Source organism: Astatotilapia calliptera, chromosome 23 (assembly GCF_964374335.1).
Source record: "Astatotilapia calliptera chromosome 23, fAstCal68.1, whole genome shotgun sequence".
Taxonomy (NCBI): domain Eukaryota; kingdom Metazoa; phylum Chordata; class Actinopteri; order Cichliformes; family Cichlidae; genus Astatotilapia; species Astatotilapia calliptera.
This window is the reverse complement of record NC_137443.1, coordinates 23,735,949-23,754,345: the sequence shown is the minus strand read 5'-3', so window position 1 is coordinate 23,754,345 and position 18,397 is coordinate 23,735,949. Positions and strand designations below refer to the sequence as shown.

General features: G+C 40.4%; 1 protein-coding gene across 6 annotated transcripts in view; it reads right to left on the bottom strand.

The window, feature by feature from the left end:
* LOC113016073 (nck-associated protein 5) overlaps window positions 1-18,397 on the bottom strand; it is a 187,367-nt gene that overhangs the window by 159,384 nt on the left and 9,586 nt on the right. For all 6 annotated transcript variants that reach the window (XR_013905111.1, XM_080297118.1, XM_080297116.1 and 3 more), the window contains exon 2: window positions 13,694-13,796. Coding sequence is in view for 5 of the 6 variants with exons in the window: in XM_080297118.1 (XP_080153244.1) it covers window positions 13,694-13,796 (103 nt within the window). In the remaining variant the exon portion in view is untranslated. The remainder of the gene's footprint in view (window positions 1-13,693; window positions 13,797-18,397) is intronic.

Below are 18,397 nucleotides of genomic sequence, written 5' to 3'. Positions count from 1 at the left end.
GCTTAGTGATGTAGTTTCCCTCCTTGAATAAGCAATGGAAATAATGGCTCTGCTTATTAGATGGCAAGGATCTGTTAACTGTTTTTTTTTTTTTTTCAATCCTTGACTAAACTGGATAAAACCCATTGAGATGAAAATGTCAACACAAATGCTGCCTTTCAAGTCATCTACTTGTATTACTGACTCCCTATTTCAATAGAAAAAAGTAAATTAGCTTAAAACCTACACCAGCTTTGTATAAAATTCCACTGGACTCTCTTAATTCTTCATGGAATAGATTCAAAAAGGTGCTAGAAACAGACTTTGGTCCATGTTGGCATGACAGCACATCAACTGCTACAAATTTGCACATCCATGACCAGAATCTCCCCTTCCACAAACAGAATTGGCCTAATGGATAAGGCACTGGTCTCCTAAGCCATGGATTGTGAGTTAGGGTCCCCTCTGGGGAGATTTCCAGCAGAGTGGCACAGTGGGATCAAATTCATCTTCTGCTAGGATAGGACTTTTGGATAGCTGGCCTTAGAAGTTATTGTTGGAAGAAAACAGCTCATCATCATTTCTAGTACCTTGTTGGATTCCCATTTTGTCTTCAGAACTGCTTTAGTTCCTAATGGCAAAGATTTAACAAGGTGCTGGAAACATTCCTCTGAGATTTTAGTCCATGTTGACATGACAGCATCACATAGTTGCTGCGAGAATCTATTGGACTGAGATCTGGTGACTGTGGAGGCCATTTGAGTGGACTCATTGTCATGTTCATGACTCAAGTTGCTGTTGGAAGACGCCGTCAGAAGATGAGTACAAAGTGGCTGCACAGTGGACAACAATACTGAGGGAGCCTGTAGTGTTTAAACAATGCTCAGTTGGTACTAAGGGGCCCAAAGTGTACCAAGAAAATATCCCCCACACCAGTCTGATACTATTATCTTAATGTTGCTACAGAAATCAAGACCAGGTGAGGTTTTACCTATCTTGTCCTATTTTGGTGAGCCTGTGCAAATTGTAGCCTCAGTTTTAAAGCACCTGGTGTGGTCTTCTGTTGCTGTCAAGGTGCTCTTCTGCATAGCTTAGTCATAACAAGTGATTATTTATGTGACTGCTGCCTTCCCAAAACAGTATGGCCATTGTCGTGTGACCTCTGGCATCGACAGCAGATTTTCTCCCAGAAAACTAACTGGATATTTTCTCCTTTTTTTGGACCAATCTCTGTAAACCCTAGAAATTGGTGTGTGGGAAAATCCCTGCAGTTTCTGAAGTACACAGAACAGCCCATCTGACACCAACAACAATCCCACGTTTAAAGCGACTTAAATCACCTTTCTTCTCCACTGGCTCACTCATTCTGATGATTGGTTTGAAAATCTCTAAGCCACCTTGACCATGCCGGCATGCCTAAATGAATGGAGTTGCTGCCATTGATTCGATTTCTGCATTAACAGGTATACCTAACAAAGAGGTTGCAAAGCTTATATATTTTGAATACATATGTTATTTTACTGGATTCTTGTTTCATGAATAAATGGGGATATATGATTCAAGCTTCAAGCTTTGGTTATACAAGCACAGTTTGTGAGACTTAAAAAAATATAGATATGATTTTTTTTAAAAAGACTAAATGTTGCATGACCAGGAAAAGCATAACTCCTTCAGGAAAGCTGTGAACATCTGATCTGGTCACACTTTTAAGTGTGGTATAAGGCATAACAGTGGCACAATCAAAGCCTTATGTGCAGTGAGACTGAAACAAATAATGTTTTCACCATCAATCTCCTTGAATAACTAATAATTTACTCCTAAAATGTGTGACTTGCTTATCTTGATAAACTTCCACTTGAGTCCAGAGTAAATTTGTGGACACAACGAGTGGTTTAACGTGTTTGATTGTGTGGGCAGATAACGCTGGCTGATAGAGAGGAGACTGTCCTTTCTTTGTCTGTGCAGACTTCAGGCCTCTCAAAAGACCTCTGTTTTTCTGGCACTGGGCTCCAAAGAGGGGAAACCACAGGCTGAATAGAGATTGGTGCAAAGCGCTAATGTTTGGGGAACAACGCATGTGACTCTGACAGCACGCGGCCCCGCTATCAACTTTGATCTCACTCATGATTGGAAGAGGAGAGCTCATAATTGGCCCCTCAACTCAAAGGACACAAAGGATGGTCTCATTGGACGATGGATAATGGTGGTCCAATTACAAGGGCTGGCAGTGGGCCCTGGGCAAGAGGGGATGCACACAGAGCAGAAAACTCACTGTCACTACAAAGTAAAAACACTCTTTAATCAAACTGGAATGAACCCAAAAGCTTCCTCTTTTATTTTCCGACTGATTATTAAAGCGCCTTTGATTGTGCGATGAGCTATAAACCTTGAAGATAGCGCTGTTTACAATGTGGACCTAGGTTCAGCAGGCAAACTGCACGCAACTTGTGACACGGCTCAGAGATTTCAGTAAGGGGGCACTTGAGAGGTTTTCATGCCAAGCTGAGAATAAGCAGGTCATTTAGAAAGCCTGGTTCATTATCACCCAAAGCAAAACTAGGTTATCTTTTGTTGCTCACCTGAAATAAATCTCTAAACTGTACTTGAACCTCTGCTAAGAGCAATGAACTCATTTTCTGACATTATTTGATAAACTAGCTCTCGAGGACTAGAGTTGGAGACCCGTGATCTAAGTCAAGCTGCGCGCATGAGCATGCCCTGTCTGCAACATGCCTCTTTGCAATTGGTTACTCGATTAAGATTGTTGCCAAGTAGTTGTATTCTGATTGTTTTCCAAAATAAAAGCAAGATTGCTGAGCCATGTATAAAATTCCAACTAGATTACTATTTATTGAGGAATTTCTGCATTTCTGTTTCAAATCTATGAGGTTTTGGCTGGACTGTGATTGTAAGTAGTTAATGTAAGTTTCTGTTTAATACGAATTTCTCTGTCTGTAGACAGCAACAGATTTGCAACCTTTGCCATATTATTACAAACAGATTGTCAAGTAATTTCCGACTTGACCCCATTAAATCACAAACCGACAGCAGAAAGACTGTCTCGTTCTGTTTTATCACCATGTTCATACATCAGGGTTGCTTGGAAGCAGCCATTTCAAATATGAACAAGATTTCGAGTTCAATGCACACGATCCAACAGTCTCCAACCATGCTTTTTTTTTTTAATCTGCCAGTGCCACAAAGTCATTTAACAGCCCGGCTACATCACTGTTCGCCTATTCCTAAGTGCAGGCCCCTAAGTGTATGCCTTGCACTAGGTTACTCAAGAGTATCCAGCCTACTATCCATATTCAAACCATTTGCAGTCATGAAACTGAAACTGTTGATTTAGGACGCCAGATGAGGATACCAGACTCACTTTTATACTTATTTATCTACAACCACACTTAGACATTCTTTTTTGGGTTATCAAAATGTATAACGTGTCTTTGTGAATTATCTGTCAGATTTGAAACGGTATATGGGTTTTTTTTGTATATGATGAAAAAAGAGACCCTGATGTTATAATGACTATCCACAAAATATTAAATAATTGCTTTAATAAAAACATAAGCTATCTATTAACATTAATATTCTTGTAACTTGGAGGTTGGAAAACCAGACGATAATAATTATTAAACCAATTTTACAGGCAGATGGAGGCTGTTTAGTCTTATCCACAGCGTGTGGTGGAATATGGGGGAAACCTCTGGATTTCAGACTGGAGTCTAGGGAAATGGCAAGGTTGTAATCGCTCATCATCAGGCACATGAGAGCAGAGACGTTCCCATGAGACAAGAGCAGAAAAACGCCGCTACTTCAGTCTCTCAAACTTGACGAGTGTCTCGGAGTTTGCTGGCTTCCCACACCCTGCGGCCCCGTGGCTACCCACGCGGTGAGCCCAGGTATGCACGGTATGTCACCTGGCAGCTGAGGAAGCTGTCAGAGACCCGGCCGGAGGCTGGTACACCCCTGCCGAGAAACTTCATTTAAGCACTCAAGGTAAAGTGTGTGAGACTCTGAGAGAAAGGAGCTTTCCAGTCCGAGAAGAAATCTTTTTTATGTAACTGGCTCCCACCCAAAATGTCCAATCAGCCTGGGCTTCAGAACCACACTTTACACCAGTTATTCAAGAATCAAGCTGACAGACTAAGTGAGCACTAAGTGAGCACTCGTCCCATGAGCCTGGCACCCTGTAATACACATGGCGTGAGAACGAGGCCCACGCTGGGGACGGCATTGTCGGTGGATTTCTACTGTATAATTACACTCAATTAGTTTGAGCTGCTCAGTAATAATATCAAACCTCTCCATTTGTCCGCCTGACGATGTGGGAGCCAATCAGATTAGACTGAGCATTTCTTCCCATCCAGCTAAAAAGCCTGCTCCCCTGCTTAGTTTTATGTCTCCATTCTGCATTGTAACAACCAGCTATAATAGGATGAGGGGGGAAGAAGGAGAGGAAATCCAGTCTTGCCTAGCGGACTCCACGCTGGCATGCCATCTAATTCATTTGCACTTAAATTTAGCATAAACCAAACTAATTTGTCTGTTTTGGGGTTTGTTTTGGGACAGTTTTATTGTCTTATTTTCGCCGTTGGGGAATGAGCCAACGAAACAGGCCAATACAACAACATGGCAGCAAATCAGCACGTAAAACACTTTATACGAGGAGGCGGCTTGACAAAAGCCAGGGGGATTTAGCTAAAATCCAAATACTTTGGAGATAAACAGGAAAGCACTACCACATGCTGTTTACTCAATACAACTCACAACTATGTAGCAAGCGTTTAATCAGTAATGTGGAGCACTTGATTATTAACCCTCCCCTGCGGAGTGTTTTCAATTTGGCCTTTTGTTATCAATTATCTCCGAGCATGATTGCACTGCTGCGCACATCATAAATGCTGGCAGGGAAAAGAGTGTGGAAGAGAAAACAGGGACATGCTCTCACCAGTTTAGACATCCTTGGCTATTACTTCACTGTTTTAGGAAATGCATTAGACACTACATTTTAGACAGAAGCACATGAGGGTCTTTTGTTTGGGTACAAGTGAGGAAGAGAATTGGCTTTAAGCAATTTCTGCAGACATGCACTAAAACAAAGCAAAGAAGACAATGATACTGAAGTGCATTTTTGGCAGTGTTGAGCATGTCAGGGGTCAGGTCCATTGTGATGTTCCTGTAAATCTCTTCTTTAATAAGCACCAGTTTGGTAGCGACCTCCTATAGATAGGGTTGGGTTGTAAATAAATTATAATAAATGGAAAAATAAGCACATTTTCAGAAACTAGATGCTACTTGTCAACGCATGTCTTGCAAAAGCTGAGCATTTGGCCCTCACTATCATGTTGATGTGACGAGCTCAGGATGTACCTGACGGAGAACCTGGGGATATTGCACAAACAAAAGCATACCCAGATTTATCTTCTATTTCACGCTAAATAGGACCATGGCTTACAAAATTAAAGGTACATTGTGTAAAATCTCACCAGTAGATGTGACTTGGAGATTGCAGTCAACTTTCTTACCCAACCCAATTCAAGTCCAGACTCCTACCATACAACCACTATTCATCTGTAGTGAGTTTAAGGTGTCAATTCGCTCTTTACCTCAGCCGGGTGTTCACATCTATTTACTTTGGAGGAGGCTGTAAAACTTGTGAAAGGAGTCTGATATGAGTAGATGAGTCAGTGAAGCTCACTTTTCACCGTTGACAGTGAAACGAAGGTGAGTTGCTGAAGATATAATTAACTTTTCTGTTGGTATGTGCTGCTGCTTTTGTCTGTGTTAGCCTCTGTTAGCGGCTGCTAGCCTCTGTTAGCTGCTGTTAGCCTCAGTTAGCAGCTCATTATTATGCATGTTAAAGAGCCCTGACTTCACTGACTGTATCTAACAACATGTTTTATGAAATAGGACTTGAAATGAGCAATTGAGACCACAAACTCACAAGGAACATATGGAAAGGAAGTGAAAAGTAGTGATTTTGTCTTAGATTCCTATACCATCATTCTTCCCCTGATGAAAATTAGAAATACTACAGGTTTAAAACACTTCAATTCTTAATTTCTATATCCATCTTTTATATGCAATCCCCTACTCCCTCAAGTCCAAACCAGATGGTTTCCCATGAATGTCAAGAGGTTAACCAGTTAAAACTAGGGCTCAATGCTATGAGGTAGTGATTACATACATGTGCTGTTGATTCAATTTGGCCTTTCATCTCAGGCTGAATATACAAGGTCTGTGTTGTTTCCAAAAAACAATTCAACAGTGAGACCAGGTGCACATAGGTGTGAGAGCGGGCAAAGCTCCAAGCAATCTGCCAAGTATTTTCAAAGTCAAAGTCAAAGTCAACTTTATTTGTCAATTCTGCCACATGTACAGGACATACAGAGAATAGAAATTTCGTTACTCTCAAACCCTAGATGAAATAGCAAATGAACATTTAAATATAAGAGAGTGATTAAAAAATGCAAATAAAATAATTAAAAAGTAAAAATTTAAATAAATACAATACAATTTAACAAGAAAGCTATGCAATATACAATATACAGTATTCAGGTAAGGGTAAATGACATTGAGTGTACATTGAGTGTTCTCTACATTCCCACTTTAGATGAAGTTTGTGTACACTGCTGAGCAGAAGCAATCACCGCTGTGATGACAGCAATTCAGGTGGGGCACTTTCACCAAAGAATGACTGGAACCAGATCAGGAATAGATTTGCATCGGCTGATAACCTCCAGCACATTTGGAGCTTCCTTTTGAATGAATCCCGTTTAAAGCCAGATTCACAGACTTTAATTGAAGGAACATATCTGTGCTGCACACTTACTAAATATATCCTAAACTCACCTGAACTGTAAAAGTTTTTCATTTGTGTGTTTTTAATTGAGATAAAATACAACATTAATGGTGTACAACAAGCAGCAACTCCTGGGTGAAGAATGGAAAAATAAAACCAATGCATATGTGCCAAAAGATGCAAAAAAAAAAAAAGCGGAGGGGGGCCCTTTAGCCTCGTTTCAAAAGCAAGTCAGTCCTCACAGATTACCACATTAAAATGCTCAGCTTTACAGCAGAAATAATTATGTTTACAGCCTGGTACAAACAGTTTTGTTCTCCATAGGTCATTTGTACATTCATGCAGCTGCACAAGGTGTGAGTTTGCTTATGACTCAACCGTTTAAGTGTTATTATGGTTATACATTAATGGAGGTATGGGCATTTTGAGTGATGGATGTGTAAGCTGCTAGCTGTCTGCTACACATCCCCTCAGCTAATTGAATTAGCTGAACAGGACTTTTCAACCTTGTTTGTCGTGTTGGTTTCTTTTAGAGTAAGTTTAATGCAGTTATCTGACAAATAACATAACTGATGTGCAGTTAGTTGTCTTTGCTCGAGCTTTTGTGAGTGTGTTTGCAGTGACTTAACACTAATTCCTCAGTTCACCTTTCCACTAATGATGGTCACATCTGGTCGCTGTTCAGCACCCTAAAATGAAACCTTGCACCCCAAAGGATACACAGGTATGAGTCCTGAAACATCATCAAACACAATCTTATTTTCAGCACCTCAATCCTCAGACATGATAATGAACCACACCAGTGTGTTAGACTCCACTGTGTTGGATAGACCTCTGACTGAGGTTCTGTGATGACCTACTTAAAGCTGGCTGGCTGCAGATAGCAGCAGCAGCTCACGGACCGTCCACGGCCGTCGGGCTCACCGTGCACGTCCCAGCATGACGAAGAGAGTCTCCTCCGCAGGCGGGCATCAAATGATAAAAATAAATAGAAGCACAGAATCAACCCAGCAACACAGCTGTTATGTAATTCAAATGTTGCCCCAGTTACTCGCGAGAGCTGCTGCTGCAACTCTGGGCCATCACTGAGCTACATAACCTGATGCAGATTATATAGTCCAACCCAGACTGTTACATGAATAAAATGCTGATAACAATGACTAAGACTCCACTCCCTGCACATGCATTTACAATACATCAAACACAAACATAATCAGAAAGACGGAAAAGCTCGAGCTCTGGACAGCTTTCAGCAAACAAACTCAGGAACATGAGTACAATGAGGAAACACGGCGCATGTGTAACTGACATTCAAGCCCTCTGATTGCCAAATTACCCACATTGACAGAAGCTAGGCCATGTAATCCATCCAAGAGGAGCAGACATAAATATTTTACCTGTTCCTCAGCTGACATATGGCATTTTGTCTTCATTTTTGTGTTGCTAGTGTGAACTGAAAAAGCCTTCGGGGGCGTCCCTCAAGTGGAAAATACATTTCATCATCACAGCAGGCCATGAAACTCAAGCTACTTTCTGCATGAAACATGGGTGTAATCTTACATAAAGGGGACAACTACTGGTCATCTCTCTGGGATTAATCTGCAGTCACACAACCAGCAGAGCCTGATTTTTCAAGTGACACAGAAGGAAAACGAGGGCATGAACCAGAGGTGTGGACTCGAGTCACATGACTTGGACTCGAGTCAGACTCGAGTCATTAATTTTATGACTTTAGACTTGACTTGAAAAAATGTTCTAAGACTTGTGACTTGACTTGGACTTTTACACCAATGACTTGGGACTTGAATTGGACTTGAACCGGTTTACTTGAAAAGACTTGATATTTCACCCCAAATATAAAATTTAACATGCATATTATATAGAGATTGAAAATGTGACGTCATTCACGGGTAGAACCGCAAAGGATTCTGGGAACTCGTGGCAAGCGGTCAAGCGGTACTAGCGCACGCAGGCTTTCAATTGAAATCAGTCACACAGCGATAAAAAGAAACACAAAAATGTCAAGAAGCTGTTGTATTATTAACTGCAATAGCCGGTCGCATGACAGCCACGGGAAGCCGACGGGTAAAGAGATCGGTTGTTATCGGATTATGTCGTTGAAGAGAAATTGTTCGAGCCATGTTTCCGAAGTAACAAAGACGCGACTGGATTGCAGCCATTCAAAGATCAAATATAACGTCCCAGAACTCTCCAGCTCACAGGTTAGTCTGCTCCAAGCATTTACACGAAGGTCAGTGTTTTTTAGTAGTTAATACGTCATTTTCATAACATAATTGGTGATATAGGTTACAAGCAAGTCTGGCGCTGAACAGAAATTGTCGCGCTATGCTCCTTTGTTTATTGTGCATAAATAGTGAATTGTCCTGACACAATACTGCGTTTCACTTCTGTTATTATGGTACATTGACAAAAACACATACTTTTATTCACAGGATAAAACAGTTGTTTTGTATCACTAATTGTCCAGTACGATTACAGCATACAGTATTATTGTCACTGCTACATTTCTGTGATGCTACCAGAAATTATTTCCACTACTAATTAATTACCATTGAGCTCAAAGGTCCTATTAATAAACGGTTAAGGAATGTGTATTTATGACGACGATTTGTGAGACTGGTAAACTTATGATACGTACGATGGTCTTTACTTTCTACACGGTGCATTTCAAGGTCCTGCACCCATCCGTCGGTAAACTGTACCTGGGCTTGTTGCAGTGACCTGAAGTTACTAAACTTCATGAGTGTATGCACTCACTCCAAGAACCGTATGATTATAAATATGCATATAAATATGCTAAGATGAGATAGCTGACTTCATCTAACTAGCAAATGTTGTCCAGGCTACGTTGGTGATGCAGTTTTTTTTTAATGTGTATGATATTTTTGTCATGCGATTTTAAAGCCGGTCCTACAACCGCATCCAAGAATAACATGCAGCTTATCTCAGAACTGTCGGTGAAAATTATTCTTGGAGCTAGGTTTAATTGAGCTGCATTTTAAAGAGGTGCAATTTCACAATTTGTGTATATTTTCTAAGTTCACTATTTTGTCATGTGTTGAGAAAAACACAGATTTTAAAATTACATGGTCTAATATTTACATTTAGCATATAACTGCAACATGCTTTTTTCTTCTTTTTTTTTTAATTAAAGACTCGAAAGGACTTGAAATTCAAAGTTTCAGACTTGTGACTTGACTCGGACTTTTACACCAGTGACTTGAGACTCGACTCTGACTTGCCTGACATTACTTGAGACTTGACTTGAGACTTGAGGATAAAGACTTGAGACTTACTTGAGACTTGCAAAACAATGACTTGGTCCCACCTCTGGCATGAACGCTCATGCCTGTCGTCTGACGGAATGTCAGAAACCGCCTCTTGTGTTTTCTCAGATGCCTGAAAAAATAAATGTATCGGAGCCTCATATCCTCCCAGGAAAAGGAGTGTTTACAGGACTTAGTGGGTTTATCTGTGCCAGGGCCAGCTGGGCCACAAGGGCCATGGACAACATGTCCCACATCAAGCACTGGAAGGATAAAGACGCAGGTCGGCCTCGAACTGACTGACTTTCGGTCGAACAAAGCCTCATTTAACTAAAGGCATGACGGCATGGTCAATAGCAACGTGCAATATGTGCATATTTGAGTATTGAGCGACATAATAACCCTCTTCTTCAACTTCAAGATTTGCTCCACTTTTCATGGCATGGAATCAAATCTGCTGCAAACTGCCACCAGATCTACACTGGACATTTACCAAAAATGCTCCAGGCGTCTACATGTCCCACTACTAAAGCAACCCAGTGCTCCTTCTGCTCCTGCTGCCCTGAGTAGGAATAAATCATTAGAGAGAGAAGAAAATAGTTGAGTTGGAAAGAAGGAAACCAATAGGAGAAAACAAAGACACAAAGTGAGAGTGAAATTAACAACATACCAAAGGCAGAAAGAAGCCGATATATTTAATAAAAAAAAGGAGAAAGTGGGAAAAGGGAGAGAAAAAAATGCATGCATGGATAGTTGAGTGGGCAAATGTGAGCATGTTGAATCATAAAGCCATATCACAAACATGACCCAGATTCAGGCTCACAGTAAATCAGGCCGCTGTGTGTCCAATTTAAGCAATTAAAGCCACAGTGTGTCTCACATCAGCCCATATCGGCACGTCTGGAAGTTCTCTAAGGATCACACGTTCAGCGAAAAACAGACATCATCCAGTCATCGTGTGCTGTGTCAAAGGAAGTTACATATTCACAAAGCTAAACCGCGGTGAATAAATGATAAACCAGGAAGTGTCTCGCCTTCCTAAGAGGATTTAAGTGTGTCACCACAGTGAATCTTCGACATCCTCAACTCTCAGTTTAAGAAGTAAATTACTGACAGACTCAAAGGTTAATGCCAGAGAAAATCAAGACCGTTTTCTGAGGAGCTACTTTTTCTTAATTGTCTAATTTACATTGTTGTATATCACATTCTTTCAGTCACAGATTTTCCTGCATTTCCTTGATTAGCAACAACGATTCAGTGAGGACAGTGACTGTGGACATCTGGATGTGAAGTGACTGTAAAGGTGCTGCTGGGGTTAAAACACCGACTGTTATGTAACGTCGTGTTAGATGTATTCATGGACAGATAAAAAGTATGGAGGGCCATTTAGTTTAGTTTGGCATAAATATAATTTTTTGAAAAAAGGAATTATTCATCTCATAATTTCATTTCTGTAACTTTTATTAAGGTTTTTTTTTCTATACTTCTACATTTATTCCAGGCTATATTGTTTCTTTCAAAGTTTATTCATTTATTTATTTATTTTTAGTTATTTATGCATTTCCCATTTATTTCTATATTCTTACAATATTTTGTTTGTTTAATTCTCAATTTTATTCATTTCTTTATCAATCTATGTACATTTCTCTAATTATTTCTATCAATTTTTTATTTATCACTTATTCCATTCAATTTCTTTTTAAATTCTCCTCTATTTTTTACATTTCTAAATATTTTTCTTTTCTTTTTTATTATTGTCTTAAGTATTAATTTCCATTTTTCTATATTTAGATGCTACTAACAGTGAGCATAAGTGCATAAACACTAAAAGGGTCATTTTAGTCCGTTGCTAGGTGGTTGCTAGGCAACATGTTGACATTAAAATATATCATACATAAGCCAAGTTTTGAGCATATGAATTCGATTTTATTATTGTGAAGTTAAACACAACACTTTTATAAGGTTTTATAGTTGCACAAACACTAATAAAGGGTCATTTTAGCCCATTGGCAGGTGGTTGCTAGGTAACATGACAATGTTACAAAATATCATACATAAGTCAAGTTTTGCATATATAAATTAGATATAAATTAGATATTACTATCATGAAGTGATGCAACGCTTTTATAAGGTTTTGTAGGTGCCTAAACACCAAAATTTGTAATTTAAGAGTGGCAGGTGGCACACATCACAATATGTGATATAGATAAGAACCTTCAGGGGTCTAGGATGTATTTCACACCTCAACTCCTTAACAGGTGAGAACAGTTTGGTTTAATTTAAGTTTGTCCCCAAAGTAACAGACGCATACATAAAGACGTATAAATAAACTTTTCTTTCTTCCAGGGTGTATTTATATTTACTTAAATTCTACTTATTTCTGTTTACACTTTCACCATTTCTTGTCGTCCAAAGAAAAGACTGTAAAATTACAGAAATCAATAGCATGTTCACTGGTTTCTCCTGTACGGACTCTAAGGACTGAGGCTCTCTTGCAGGTCAGGAGTAGGTAAAGAAAGGTCAGCAGAAAGCTATAAAGTCAGGTCAAGTCAATAGAGTGTGTAAACATGTTTCGACTTCTTTAGAGACTGATGGTCTGTAACGCAGGCAACAAACTACAAATTAAACCCCTGACCTGCAGCATAAGCATGCATACGTTATTTAACGGCTTTACAGCGTTTCGGGGTTTGTTTTTTGTTTAATTGGTTAGTCACATGGACAAACTGCAGCTTTAAACATTTGCCATTTCATTTGCAACAAACGTGTTCTTGATGACTTCATCACTTCCTATATCTTCATGCTATTTTAAGACTCTTTGATTTATTATTTCCTGCGCAGTGACCGTACTGTATGCACCGAAGGGAAGGGGGGGTAAGCTTCTCTTCTCCCATGCAGACACAACACAGCAGGCAGTTAAAGGCTGCACTTGACATTCCAAAGAGGCTCTTTCGAGCAGATTCACCTTCAGTTAACCCTGAGACAAAACAAGTTTCCACTCCTGTGATTTGCAAGAGCGGCCCGGCATAAAGATAAGCCTGTCAGTCACCGGTGGGCAAAGAGTGTTTCACAAACAGTCATGGCAGACTGTCCTTTCTCACTTCTGTTTGACACGTGGGTGTGTTTATGCACTTGGGGGAAAAAATTAAATCTCGGTGTAGCTTTGACATTCTTGCAAGCTAATTAATCTCAGTCTGTAAAAGGCTTAACATCACATTTTTGTGCTCAACAGTGAATAAAAGAGGGTCATGAATGGGAAAGATTTGAAGACAGGAAATGAAACATTTTTCATTCCCACCAGATTGAATAAACAAAAACAGAGCAGGTATTTACCATGAGCACCGCCAACTGCTTCGTGGGAAATGCAGTCCAAACAAACCACAAGCAATGGTAGCATGGTCCCAAAAGCAATACCCACACAAAACTCACTCACAAAGGTTTAACAGTGCGATTAAAGGAAAAAGCAGCCACTGCTTTGAAAATTGAAATATCAGCAAAAAATATTTATTTCATGTGAATTACCACTATAATCTTAGGCAATAGCCAATAAATACTGTCCACTTCCTGACCGAGTTAATAGTCTAACAAAATAACACACTGACGGTGTTTAGGAATGACTTACCAGTATGTTGCTGTCAAGAGACAATCTCTTTAACTGTTCTCTCCTCTCCAGCTGTCTGTTCATGCTTCCGCTGCCCTGCAGTGATCCATACACCTGGACAGTCCTTCAGGGAGGGGAAAGGGGCGGAGTGGAGGACAAAAGGACAGTGAAAAAGTCAACAAGGAAAACCTCATATCAGGTGGGTCGTATTTCCGCTGTTACGAGGGCTTTCACCTTTTACAGTGAGATCAAAGTCCAAGTTAGGAGCTGCACAGTCCAGTCACACACTATCCCTTCCCCCTTATTTGTGTAACGCTTCATTCGGTCTCTGTTGCCGTACTTTCAGCCAAAAGCTGACAGGACACTGGGATCACAGTGTTCCTGTTAGCCGTGTCTTACCGCTTGCTCTCGGCGTCACCCAGGCATCCCACCCTCTACCCCAACCCCAAACCCCAATCTACAGCTCTTTGTTTTTCTAGGCCTCTCCAAACAGCGCTGGGAACCAGTCCGACCTGGCCTGACTGAGGCCACAGCAGAAGATAAACACTTCACTTCACGCATACTACTCCTTTACAAAGAACTACGGTTTTACACTCACTGCGGTGGTGTACAGAGTAAGTATACCACTTCCTCATTGGTGAGCATGTGGTCAAAGGTCAGCTGTTGGATGCCTCGGGGTCAGAGACAATGTCAGTGCAACTCAACTTGCTCTAATGTTATGTAGTTAAGGCAAAAGTTGAAATTAAACTAAAGAATACAGGTAACTATGTGGATTGCATTTCATGTAAAAAAAAAATGGTTAGCATTAAATGTGGCTATGACGCACTTCCCTTATTAGTTATTAGTCTGCAGTGATAAATCTAAATCTCATTTAGATCTAGATCTACAGTCTCATTTATTTAAAAAAAAAAAAAAAACCCTCTTAGCCATCTGTCTCACAGGCCTAAACACCAGTTGGCAACCCCCCAGCAAAATATAATCACTTAAGAAAAATGTGTGTTCTTCAACCGGTTGGTGACTAGTTACTGGAGGTAGCTTTTGCTAGCTGAAATCGGTCCCAAAGAGGGTGTTGCAGCAAAAACCTTGTGATTGCTTTAATTGCAAACTGATTTTCAAGGTTACCCATAGCTTGCATGAATGACACCAACTTGTCTTTAAATGCTCACCATTTACTTGCCAAGCATTGGCAAAACTATGATAAGTGTATTTGCAGACAAGTTAGTTTCTTACATACAATCTAGAGGCAATTGCAAGAACCTACTAATTAACTGTATTAATTATATTAATTCTATTATTAAAGATTAGGCTTTATCACTACCTATTAGCTAATAAGGAAAGTCTTTGCTGAGGCCATAAATAATGTGAGAAGTAGGGTTGTTTTCTCATAGACCTTTATGCAACATGACTTCTTTTTCCAGCCAGGAGTTGCCCCCTGCTGCCCATTAGGAAAATTGGATCCTGGTTTCAGGTTGCATTCATCTTTTCTATGCCCATCTTTTCTATGCCCACAGTGACTGCAACTCTGATATGGTTTAGATAATTTAGCATTTAATAAGGTTTACAATTACTGACCAAATCAGCTACAACTGGGGAAAGCCCTGTGTACCTCTTTGTGACCAGTTTCATGCCAGCAATCTTGAGCAACCACTCACCTACTGGTTAGGAAATTCACATTTTTCCATTGCAAACAGAGGTCGCCAAATGACTGAGGCCTTGTAATATGGCCACCCTGTGTTAAACAAGCTGCTTTCCAATTCTGTGAGCATGCAGTGTCCTTGGTTTTCAATCAAATAGCTGATAGCTAAAAGGTTCAACTCAAAACCTCAGAAGTAGCTGAAAAGTGGTGACACAATTGTTAAGTCTACCTTTTACATGGTGGATTTGGTTTAGATCATAGTTAATATCATACTTGAGAAGTTCAGAATAGGCAGAACTTGGAAAAGGCATTTATGAAATTTATAAGGTAAATCTACAGTCCTGCTCTGTATCACGATTTACTAGGTTCAGAGTTTAGGTGATATGTGCTTACCCTCCTCACAAACCTACTTATGCAACAAACAAACCCTTTTGCATCCACTGCAGGCGCTATCCGTTACACCCTGTCTAAAGCTTCAGCAGCATGACTGCACTTGTCAAATATGCCCACACATCAACATGACATGTTCCATCCACTGCCAATCTGTTAAGTCCAAACTTATCGACATGAAACATCAGGATCAGCCGCTGCCTTTTCATCCAGATCTGATCTTATATTTTGAAACATGATACTGTCCCTTTCTGCCCTATTTCTGAACAGCCCTGGGCAATCAAGTGTAGCGGGAATTTCTCTAATCAGCAAACAGGATGTGAAATGCTCTGTCTTTAATGACACAGAAACATCAGACTCCTGACCGTCTCACTTACTCTGGCTTTGTGATGACTAATTGTGAAAGTGTTTTGCAACAGATGAAATGATGGTCTATGTTTAGCATGCATTTTAGTTTGGTCTATTTTCTCCTGGAGATTAGGAGAGGAAGTAAATCTTCCCTTGGATTCAGAGATAGGGGGTTATAGGAAATTGAGAGTAAATGATTAAAATGGATTACAGCACAGCGCTTGATTACACAGACCCAACAAAGAAACCATGGATGGCATTTTCCTTTGGGTGTACAGTGTGAGGGATGAGGCAGTGGATCGATGGGAAGTGATTAAGATGAAACAAACACCTTACAAGCCACATATCAGGGACATTGAGATAAAGGCAGGCAATAAAACACTGGAACACTGCTACCTTTGACATTTGAACAAACCGAATGATGTTTTGTCTTAGTGCTGTCAGTTGCCCTTAGTACCAGGTAACATTCAGTAACAGCTCAGAGAACAAAATGGATCAAAAAAGCATATTTAACACTGATAACAAGAGAAAGTGGAACATTGTTACAATATATACAGTTATAAAGTTAAGCACATAAACACAAGTCAGGGGCTGTACAATTAACTGAATTTAGTCTAGATCATTTTCTGGCTTCTTACTTACACTTAAAAGCCAGTGGAAACCTTTTAAGCGATGAGGACATGTACATCGTGGACAGGAATGCGGGTTTGAGTGGGAAGTCATCAAGACCATTTATGTGAAAGGGGGACAATCATCTCTGAACTGAGGAGGGGGCTTAAGAGTACATCTTTCACCATCTGACAATGTTGTGATTGCAGCCATTCCCCAACTCTCTGTGAATGGTACTCATGGTCATTGATCAATTGTCATGAGCGTTTGCATATCAATGATCATGTAACTGACCTCAAAGCCCAGTGTTCATTCAATGGCTCTAGTTTCAGTCATTACGCAAAAGTACTGTTTATAAGGTTGGAGAAACCTGCAGGCAGCTGAGACTGAAGAAGTCACTTGGATGAGTGACGAAGCCTTTCTCCCACAGAAAGCGCTACGTCCAGATAAACAGAATCAACTTTCTGGTATTTCGTCACCTGCATGATTGAGCATGTATCACGACAATTTTTGGCTTTGATCAAAACAGTTGAGCAACACTGCAAGTTTGCAAAGCAAAGGCAAATCACACTAAACTTGTAAGCTCTTGTAGGGATGTGTGTGTGTGTGATTGTGGGGCTTGTAGTGAAAAAGTGCTACATAACAACAGGTTCATGTATCAACAGTGGAAATTCGTTCAGGTAAGGTTTTATGATACGGCCCGCAACTAAGACCCCTTACTCACGCAACTTGCATTGTCAGACATTCCTCTGTCACTCCTTTTCTTTAAATGTGTGAACAGAACAAGCTGCTTTGATGAGGCTGTGACAGGATATGTTTTCTGTTTGTGTGATCTAGATTTTACAGCATTACACAGCTATCGCAAGGAAGACGAGTTAGTCTGTAATTGCTTTGGTTTGTTTCGTCGGCACTTCTTAAAGAATAATAGTTGGCGATGAAGTGTGAAATACTTCCAAGCCTCGATGATAGAGTGTAATCCTGGGCTCTACAGTAAAGAACTAATCAATATCTCATCCATTAAGCATTCACTGGGCAGATGTGGTGCTCATGGAAGCATGGAAATCTGATTGCTGCTGAAAGTTACGGCCGTGGCCGCCGTCTGTAAAAGTCAAAGCCATGGCCAATTTTCCTCAGACGACAGACTTGTTGACTGTCGACCGATCGTTCGTATTTCTCGGTTGCTTGGTTTTAAAGGAAATGAAACACTTGGGGTCTGTTGGCCATGATGAATGCTCTTTTAAATATGGATTGACAAACAGTAGTTTTGGACGAGCTATTAGAGATACAGACATTAGAGTAACTCAGTCTCCATCTACATAATGTGATTTTCTCCTGCGTTTAGCTGAAGTTATACTTCATATTCCAAGAACTGACACCACTTTGCAAGCATTTATGACAATCCAGGGGCCTCTCTGCAACTGTCCCGCCTCCCTCCTCATTCCCCGTGATTTACACCTAAAGCAATTACTGATATGTTAAACTGGACTAGTGTTGACCTACGCAAAGTGACACGCGTCAACGCCTATAGTCCACACGGCCCCCAGCCAGTCGGCAACCAAGGCAGTGGGATGGAAAGGATATAATCAAAGGAGGCCAGGAGGACGCTGACATCTGGGAGTCTTTGTGCTGTAGGCCTAATTAGATGCCAGGGTGAGGGAAGGAGGGAGGAAAGGCAGGATGGTGTGTGCATGTGTGTGTTTGTGTACAACACAAAATGGGGGTTGTTTGAGGTGGGAGTCGTT